Consider the following 10,100-nt stretch of genomic DNA (forward strand, 5'->3'; position numbering starts at 1 on the left):
TTTTCATGAATTTATTTTAGTTTTTTCAATTATATTTTTTCGTGCTATGGTGGATGCATGATGATTTCATCAACTTTAAAATATCTATAAGTTCAGTTTGTTGAATATGCTTATATCGATGGGTTATATATGTGTGAGTGTGCCTGCAGGTATGTGAGTGTCTGCACGTGCAATTTTCTCAAGAAAAAAATGCAACGTTGGTCATAGACTGTACTACCTTCGTTCTGATTTATTAGTTTTGTATTTAGGGTCATATTTTAGTCATGATTTTAACTAATAAAAATTACCTATACACAAAAAACAATATTTACCAAAAGCTAAGTTCAAATACGAGTCAAATGATATAATTTTTGGTGATATGTATTAATATTTTGTTAGTTAAATTAATGGTAAAAAATTGATACAAAATACGAACGGGGATTATAAGGTTTGAAAGTTTGACATGCATAGTTTGCCAAACATTGTCCAAACCGTCCTCGTTTGATCCAACGGCCCTGGAGATAGCCGGTGCGGTTGCCCCATCGGCCATCGCGACAGAGCACCGGCAGCAGAGCGAGCGAAAGGAAGCCACGACAGCAAGGGAGGAGGAGAGGCAGCCGTCGCCGACACTGATCCCACGAGCGGATTAGAGAACTCGCCTCCATCGAAGATCTGAATCCCCTCCTCCTGCTTTCGGAACTCGGATCATTCCTTCCTTCATTCCCGATCGATGCGGCTACAGCCTCCTCCGGATCCGCGGATCTAGCCTTCTCTGCTGCAGCAGCAGCTGCCGCTGCTCGATTGATTGGTGGGGGAGATGAGGTTCTGGAGGGACGGCGGCGCGAGCGGGAGCGGGCGGGACCTCAACGGCGGGATGCCCTACGGCCAGGTGCGCGTCCTCGTCGTCGGCGATTCAGGTCAGTCTTCCGATTTAAGAACTCGTATCTTACCTAGGATGGGACACGTTCGGACGCTCTAGGAGGCCTTATGGTACGGTTTGAGATCCACGGCGTTCATTACAAGTCGTTACACGTTAGCACGAGAATGTTATCATTAATTCTAGTACTAGTAGGGCACATCTAGAGTTATTGCACATCTAAGTGATTCAATCAAACATAAAAAGGAAATGAAAAGAAAAAAATAAAATACCCGCACGAATCTCTGCGTAAAATCAAGGATATATGACTTAGACGTGCTTTAGCAAAACATTAACTTTGGTACGCCGGGCGAAACTGGTTTCAAAATCTGTCTACATTATATTCACCAACCAACTGAACATGATTTATTTTTAGGGGCTATTTAGCAGTTGCCTTAATAGTTGTTCATAAACCGGGTGTTCCGATTCTAAATGTGGTGTGGGTTTCTTCTGCCTTGAGTTGTATATATATTGAATAGATGGACAAACGGCAGCTCCTTATTAGTTTTAGGATTTACTAGCACAACACCCGTGCTTTGCTATGGAGCAGACACCAGCTGACATGAACAAGGTGAGAATGCAACTAAATGAATCAAACAGATTATTAAGTGATATCTATAAGGTCAATTAAACATTTGAAAGTGGCAAGCACAACTATAGCACACAGAGTGAGCAAGACGCGGTTCTTGACGGTGGAGACCTGAAGACAGCATTGTGGTGGCTGCCACAACTGTCCATAATGCTGGCCTCCATCTCGATAGTGCCTTTGCAGGTGAGCAGGATTTGAAACAAGGGTCTGTCTCCAACTCCTTAACCACGGCCTCCACGATGTCTAACGTGATGGAGCCAGATTGGAGCAAGTCCACGTCAAGACGGCGTGGCAACTGTCCATGGTGTTGCGCTGCATCTCAATGGTGCTGGTGTGGATGAGTGCAGAGCCCCAGCCGGAGTTGAAACAAGGATTCGTCTCTAGCTCCTGCACCAATCACGGCATCCAGCCTAGATGAGGCAGACCGGAGCAAGTCCGCTGACTGCCATGTCCAAAAATCGACCTTCCCCCAAAATCAAGAAGCGTTCTTGGCTGTTACACCCTACACATCTAGAGTTATTTCTTAGTTGCGTTTAGAGCCTAATGCAGAAATGTAAGTTCTCTAGACATGCAACTAGGTGTTACACCCTACACGATGCATTACAACAAGCTAGGAAGCTACACAAGGAGTCAAACAAGCAAGTAATAACTAGTAAAGCTAGGGTTAAGAAACAACCGAAAGTGATGGAGACGATGAGTAATCCAAAGTTCACACACTTGGGGGTGTGCTAATCTCCGCTGGAGAGGCGGGGAACAACGAATGCTCCCTCGACAACGAATGCCTCACCTTATGTCTCCAAGAACCTTTGTCAACAAATGCCCAAGTTCCCTCTCACTAGGGGTAGCTCTTGGGGCGAGCTCCAAACCCTCACAAACGAGTCCGAGGCACAACGAATCGAAAGCTCCCGGGAAATACCAACCGTCTAGGGTTCCCCACAAACCTAAGAGTAACAAGATTAGCTAGGATCATGTGGGGAATCAACAAGCTCGAGTTTTGATTGGATGGATTTGTAAGGGTGATCCTCTTGCTCTCTCTAAAATATGGAGTAGATTGAGTGGCTAGAGAGAGAGAGAGGAATTGAAGGTTTAAGCTTTTGGATCATTGGAGGAAAGAATAATGGAGTTGTCACCCTCCTTTGGAGCAGAAGGGTGCCTTATATAGGTCCACCAAAAATCAGTTCGTTATGCTTGCTGTCCAGAAAAGTCGGACAGTCCGACCAAAGTAGGACAGTAACTTATCGAAATGTTTGACCCAATGTCCGACCCAGCCTTCGACTTTATCCAGAGCCCTAGACAAAGTCGGACCCCATGTCAGATAGTCCGACAATGGTCGGATACTCCGATTTGGTTCAGACAGAACAAACAACAACAAAACAGGGGATGATTAGGCGCTTTTTCTCTCATAGGATGTGGGTGTATTTGGCTTTGATTTGTTTAGTGATTCCCACACAAGATTCATCGCGAATCCCCTGTTAATAGTACAACGTACCTATGACTCAAAAACGAGAAATCGTTGGTATATAATTTTGGCGTACCGTCTTCTTTTGTCCTTTTAGCTTGGGGGGTCGCCAACCAACCATATGTTTTATTTCCATTGATGTGTAAACTGGACACATGTGCGGAACATAGTTAGTCATCTAATCTCTATTGCCATTAACACCAAAACCCTCATTAGGGGTGGATGCCCTTTCACTTGGCCAAAAACCGCCGCCGGAATGCCATGAGGCTTCTTCAGGAGGCAGGGAAGATTCTGGGAAACACCAGGGCGCACCTTGTACAACTCAGTGGTGGCGGCGACTTACTGGCGTTGGTCTCGTCGCTGTGGCGGTGGCTCGATGGAGGGTTAGGGATTGTTCGTCGGTCTTCCTTGATGGCTTCTAGCGTGCTTTTCCACTGGATGAGACACCCTCCTCCGAGTCTATTGGTGATGTAGTCGTGGGCGCCGTCCTCCACGCCTCCTCATTGGCATGTTTCCGTATTCTGTTGACCGTCCTTGCCGAAGCACCTGGCATGGAGTCCTCCGCGTCAACGACACCATTCCCCACTGCAGGAGGGAGTATCTGAGGTGAGTGGCCGCAGCGTGGCTGCCTCCCCACACGGCGACATGCTCACGGATGCCACCCCTCCACGCTTGGAATCAAGGGACAAATTTTGAAAAAGGAATGAAGAAAACCCTGAATGTGTGCACCGTTTTGAAATTGAATCATGGCACCATCTACTTTTTTGTAGTATTGTAGCTAGAAATAGCTAGTGTTACAGGATATACGTTTTCAGGGTTTCTGAGTATTTATCCGTGGCTACCCGGGACTATCATCGGGATAGTACGACAAGAACATGCAAACACCAGGGCGAGTGAGCAATCTAAACATCATAATCAAGGTAAACCTCCTCAAAGCCCACCCTTGTGGAAGTTTTATTAGAGAAAGCAATTGGAAATTTAAAAATTTCTTGAAGCGTCAGTGAACGGAAGCATGAAGCTACATCTTCAGAAAGGGATGCTGCGAGGTTGGTGATTAATTACCAGGTCCTCATGCTTGATATGGAGGTTGACCTCCAGGCGCTCGGAGAGCTTGTGGGTGCACTCCAGCGGGTCTCGATGGCCACATCGTACACCTTGGAGGCCAAGTGCCCATCAGGTACTCCATGGCACCTGGCCCATCCAAGTCGTCTACCCGGTCCTACCCAGCTCCGTGTTCCCTCATGCCTACAACGGACCTGCTCCCGCTCTACAAAGACTCGGGCACCAGGTAATTTTCAACTCTGTATGAAGAGAATGGGAGAAGGACGGCGTAGTTGTTTGGGACAGACTCAGAATGGGGATACCTGCAAAAGAAAAAGGACTAAGCTGGGTCCAGCTAAGAGACAACTGGACTCTACCCACAAACAAACTTTTCTACTAGGATTCATACACACCCTGGTACTTCTAGACTAAGCTTAGGAGACAATTGGACTCTTAAAATGCCACAACATTACCCCCCTTCTCTTGGAAGCAGCTTTTCCTCAAGCTGCATATTGGATAGAGCTGACTATTCCTGCATGTTAGCTGGTCCCATGTTCTTTCTTTTATAAGCACGCCTCCAGTAGCTGTTCATGAAGTTAAATCCTGATAGAGTTCCTTGAACTTACCCAGCGGCTCCCAGGTGCTCTCTGTTGTTGGCAAACCATGCCATTGCACTAGAACTTCACACTTGTCTTGGCGTCGGCGTGCTTGCTCCACCTTTGCTGGTACTGGAATGACACACCAATGTTCGATCAATGGAAGGTTTGGGTCAGATGCGGGTGGATCTCCATGAAATTTCTTCAACAGTGCAGCATGCATGGATACGTGCACCAGTAGGTAGACGTAGTCGATAAGCTACTGCACCAATCCTCTCCAAGACTTGATAAAGCCCACAATATTTTGGTGCTAACTTAGCATGTGCTTTGACCGCTAGTGATGCTGCCTGGCGGTTGTGCAGTCTGAGCCAAACCCAGTCTCCTACTGCAAATTCAAGGCCACGGTGCTAAGTGTCATGTTCCTTTATAGCTTGGAGAAGCCTGTCACGAATTTCCTTTAGGAACTCATCCCGCTCAACGTGGGAGCGCTCAACCGCCTCCACACATGCTGAGCCAGGCTCATATGACACCAACGATAGAGGCGTCCTGCCATAAACCACATGAAAAGGGCTGGTTTTGATAGAACGCTGGAAGCTAGTGTTATAGCAATATTCTGCCCATGGAAATCAATTGTTCACACCGATTCAACCAGACCATCTGGTCATCGTTGCCATTGAATGTGCGAAATTCCAGTTTGTGGTATCGATGCACACCCGTGGTATCTGCAATTTTGTGGACCCTGCAGAACAGCAAATATGAGGGCCTGGATGGCACTGATTGAGGAAACCAAAATCCTGTCTGTGTGTTGGGAGGGATCGTCTGCAGGCCCGGTGTCCTCTGAGATGATTCTTGGGACCAGGGCAGTTGCTGTTGTGTTAGAATTGAGGGTGTGGATGTCGTGGTTGGCACCAGGTTGGCAGTTGCTGTCGTGGTTGGCACTCAAAGAGGGCCATCACATCCGGTTTGATGACATTCCAGAAGGTCTGGAAAAGTTTCACCGGAAGGCTATCGGGGCCGGGGGCGGATGTAGGGTTCATGCCTTTGATGGCCTCCTAGACCTCTGCCTCATAGAACGGGGCCGTGAGGGCAGCATTCTCGGCCGCCGAGACACGCAAGTGCTCGGGCCAGAAGTCGGGAGCTAGCGCCAAACCGCTTGCCCTCCTTACAGGGCGATACATCCTTATATAAACCCTTTAGATATGTTACTGTTCTCTAAACAGTAATTCCACACACGCTGGATACTCGACTAAGTTGGGTCCATCTAAGAGACAACTGGACTCTACCCACAAACAGACTCTTCTAGTAGGACACATACACACCATGGATACTTCTGATTAAGCTTAGGAGACAACTGGACTCTTAAGATGCCACGGCACTACACTGGTACAACGGTAAGAACCAATCCAGACCATCGAACGAACGTAGATCGCGGAGAGATGATGACCGTTAGATCTAGAGAAGCGGTAATTGAATAATCGGCACCCCAGTCTGAATATATGATACCGTAGTCTGAATAGTTGACACGGTGGTCGATGGAGAACAGACACGCGTGGACGAGGTGTTGGATCTTTACGATTCGGCGGCCCAATCCAGCTGGAGCAGCAGGCGGATGGGCTTCGATGGGGGCCGGATGCGTCCGGTCGGGCGTTTACACAAGGTGACATGCACATGGCGATGGGGCCGATCCAGCAGCCAGGGAAGCAGACGGACGGTCGTGAGAGGCTGGATTCGATTCGATATTGGAGGGGGAGCTCCTGTCTAGGCAGAGGAGGCAGCCCAGCAGTGGCCTGATCTGGCCAGGGCATTGCTGACTGTTGGAGGATGAGATCGATCCAGAGGAAAATTAATCAAAATGAGACCGAAAATATATTGATCGTCCAAGACCGATCTGAAGAAACCGATAGAGAGGAGGACGAGTCGCGGTGTCTGGAGAAAACTCTAAACCTTGGCTCTTGATACCATGCTAGAGGAGCAACTTGATTGTATTACCATAGCCCATGGGGAGAATATATGGTACAGGAGACTTGGGGTACAAGGAAGGAAATCTAGACCAATATGACTACATACAGAAACCTAGACCAATACTAATACTCCTTAACGCATACCATTGTGATCAACTTGTAGAGATGCTCAAGTACTGTTTGTAGAAGTTTAACTTGTTACTGTTTAGTTTTAATGGACATGATGAATTTTCCTTTTCTTTTTCCAGGTGTGGGGAAATCTTCATTGGCACGTCTCATTCTTCAAGGTTCTGCGGTTGCTCGACCGACCCAAACAATTGGATGTACAGTTGATGTAAAAGTATGTAATGCAGTGTGCTCACTCCGTCATTTCAGCAGTATATTCTGATAGAATTGTTTACTCAATCGTTTCAGCATATTACTTACGGAAGCCCAGGGAGTTCATCTAATAGCATCGTCGGTGATGCTGAAAGGAACTTCTTTGTCGAGCTTTGGGATGTTTCAGGGCATGATCGCTACAGAGATTGCCGTTCACTTTTTTATTCACAAATTAATGGTACACAATTCTCTTTATACCAATCTAATATTCTGGCCTTTGCTTCCCTACTAATCTGGTTCAGTCATCTTATATGGCATAATATACATTTCTAATATTATTTGCTTCTCAACCAGTATTAACAACAAATTTTCTCATATAAAATACAGTGACAAATTTGCATATTTGCTACTAGCTGTTTAACTCACAACTGCTGAGCTTTCTGAGATTCTGCGACTTCAGTAATTGATTCTCTGGTGTTCCTATTTAACTATCTTATCACCACAAAGTGTAGATATCAACTTCTTTTAGTATGACTTTTCCTGATTCTCAATTTGATAGAATCAATGCATTCTTTCTATTGTGCCCGAGTGATTTCAGATATGCGTTTCAAGTTTTCCATAGCAACTAGGTATTACAAATCCGTGCAAGTACACCAGATAATACAGATCCTGTATTCACTTCTCCATAATTATTCATCAGGTGTCATATTTGTTTATGACCTATCTCAGAGGAAGACAAAGACAAATTTGAGCAAGTGGGCAGTTGAGGTTGCTGAGTCTGGGACCTTTTCAGCTCCTCTTGGGTCTGGTGGTCCAGGAGGTCTTCCAGTTCCTTACCTAGTGATTGCTAACAAAGTAGACATTGCTCCAAGAGATGGTAGAAGAGTTAGCAGTGGAAATCTTATTGATGTTGCTCGTCAATGGGTTGACAAGCAAGGCCTACTTCCATCGAGTGAAGAACTTCCACTTGTGGATAGCTTCCCTGGCAATTCTGGTCTGCTCACGGTAATTCTAATGTGCTCTTATTCACATCTTTCATGTGATGTCTTCACGTTTCCATGATAAAAGGACTTTACTGTAATGTGGTGGACTTTAGCAGTATGACTCTGAATTAAAATGTTCTGCTCTGCTCTCATTATTTATGTACTGGTTGGGGTTGACGTTGTTAGTGCCTTAGCAAATGATATGTTGACCTTTGGATGCAGGCTGCAAAAGAGGCAAGATATGATAAAGAAGCTGTGGTTAAGTTCTTCCGCATGGTTCGTGGCTTTGTGCAACAGAATAATTTTCGATTTGAGTAGCAGATAAGAATTCTTGGTACATAAGATTATTTACTAATGTTGTTGAGATTTATCTTTCAGTTGATAAGGAGGAGGTATTTCTCGAATGAACTTCCTGCCCCTAGCCCATGGTCTCTCACTCCCAGAGGGGATACCATTCTTCCTGTAGAAACCACGAATGACGAGGAGTTGTTCAAAAGGAAAAGGTGAGCTCTTTGTCTTACTTTTTTATGTGTTACTAAGAGCAGGCTAGTGCACTCGGTGAATTGATATTATCTTTGTACTTGTCCATCTGAAATGCATTTGACTGGCTATTGGTCAGGCCATCTTGTAGACACATTTTATTTCCCTCCTTGTTGCAGCTATGGCGGGCAGAGGTACAAATACAACGGTGTCGCCCCACTATCTGCACAGCAGAATGTAACTCTACCACTCACTCCCTCTCCGCAGCAGCCAATGTCCTCTTCCGCGGAGAACTACAGATACCACAGATTCTCGTCATCGGCAATTCCTGACAAAAACAGTAGTAGGACAAGCCGACTAGACATCAATTTATGATACATGGGCTCATAATCACCACGAAATACAACTTGCGACCTGGAAAAAGCACGTACTGCCGGGAAAATTTTGAATCCGACTTCCTGTATTCTTGAGAAGTTCTACTGTCTTACCGGCAACACGTGCATGTCGTCGGATATGCCTCTTTTTTGTTTATTTTTGTCTATCATTGTGGGATCAGCAGTTAGCATTTCTTTTGTATCTTGTCCAATATTTGTTGAACTGTGATTGTATTGGGATTGGAGACAATGAACATGTATAAAATCAGTAGAAACATTTTAGATGACTAGTGTTGAACTGTTCTATTCATGATCTAAAGTCACCTGGAACAGGAAATGGGACTTAGATTTGACTGCAACTATTATTAACATTGTTCTGGATCACATTTAGACTGAATGCCAAGCTCATAATTTTGTTTATTTGAAACTTACTAGCAAAAGGGCCTGTGTGTTGCACCTGGAAAAAAAAATCATAACCTCCAATGGCCATGATCATATTTTGCTGCATCACCGAGATACACTACCACCCTTAATTTCGTGAAATCATGAATATTTTTTTTAAACTCATGAACATTTTTCAAAGTCATGAACACTTCTACAAATTTTCGAACATTTTCTAGAATTAAGAACATTTATACTATTTGCCAACATCTTGAACATTTTTTAACAACTTCCTTGAATCCGTGAACATTGTTTTGGAAATTGGCGGAACAATTTTTCAAATTCATAAAATTTTATTGATTTTACAAACATTTTTTGAAATGCATGATCATTTTTTAAATCAGCGAATATTTTATGAATGAATAAACTATTTTGTAAGTCACGAACAATTTTTGAATTTTTAGGATATTTTTCCATTCATGGACTTTTTTGAATTGGCAAAAATTTGTTCAATTTCATTAACATTTCTTAATACATGAACTTTTTAAAAAAATCATGAACATTTTTTGGTTTTCTAAACATTTGTTTTCAATATTAAGAGTTTTTTTTTGAATAAGCAAACATGTTTTATAAAAATGCAAACATTTTTTGAATCCACAAATATTTTATGATTTAGTATACATTCTATTTCAAAATTCTCATTTTTGAATTTTCGGAACATTTTTGAAGTCCCAAATTATTTAAAGTGAAAAAACAAAACAGAAAGAAATAATAAAAATAAAAGCTGGCCGCCCGGACATGGGCCGACCCAAAGGGGCGCGCACGTCTTCTCCCCGCGCATAGGGCGCAGTATAGGAGGTCCCTTCTACATGAGCCGGCCCACGCAGGGGATTCCCCGATGTGAAACATTTTTTTATCATTTATAGGTGACATTGGTGGGTAATATTTTGCAACTTTGGGGGCAATTTGCTTGATATATCACAAGAAGCAACAACCCCTTTATTATTAGGTATAGATTTGTGT

The 10,100-nt window shown here is 44.1% G+C and overlaps 1 protein-coding gene across 2 annotated transcripts; it reads left to right on the plus strand.

Annotated features, from left to right (window-relative positions):
- The first annotated feature begins 525 nt into the window (after positions 1-525).
- On the plus strand, positions 526-9,006 carry LOC123047581 (small GTPase LIP1). Of its 2 annotated transcripts, none has more exons than XM_044471182.1 (7): positions 526-896; positions 6,790-6,881; positions 6,956-7,097; positions 7,560-7,864; positions 8,065-8,118; positions 8,221-8,345; positions 8,502-9,006. In XM_044471182.1, exons 1-7 carry the CDS (start codon positions 797-799, stop codon positions 8,695-8,697), a joined length of 1,014 nt encoding a protein of 337 aa, XP_044327117.1. In that variant the 5' UTR covers positions 526-796; the 3' UTR covers positions 8,698-9,006. The 2 variants fall into 2 exon arrangements, with proteins under 2 accessions (XP_044327117.1, XP_044327108.1); XM_044471173.1 differs by lacking the exon at positions 526-896 and adding an exon at positions 4,005-4,231.
- The last annotated feature ends 1,094 nt before the right edge of the window (positions 9,007-10,100 follow it).

The sequence above is a fragment of the Triticum aestivum genome, chromosome 1A, assembly GCF_018294505.1.
Source record: "Triticum aestivum cultivar Chinese Spring chromosome 1A, IWGSC CS RefSeq v2.1, whole genome shotgun sequence".
Classification (NCBI taxonomy): Eukaryota; Viridiplantae; Streptophyta; class Magnoliopsida; order Poales; family Poaceae; genus Triticum; species Triticum aestivum.

Bases quoted from the DNA above. Each gene is read 5' to 3' on its own strand.
- LOC123047581 (XM_044471173.1), top strand. From the start codon at position 4,015: ATGCTTGATATGGAGGTTGACCTCCAGGCGCTCGGAGAGCTTGTGGGT. The intron at 7,098-7,559 runs GTACACAATTCT...ATTATTCATCAG, and splicing joins TTTTTATTCACAAATTAATG to GTGTCATATTTGTTTATGAC. The intron at 7,865-8,064 runs GTAATTCTAATG...CTTTGGATGCAG, and splicing joins GCAATTCTGGTCTGCTCACG to GCTGCAAAAGAGGCAAGATA.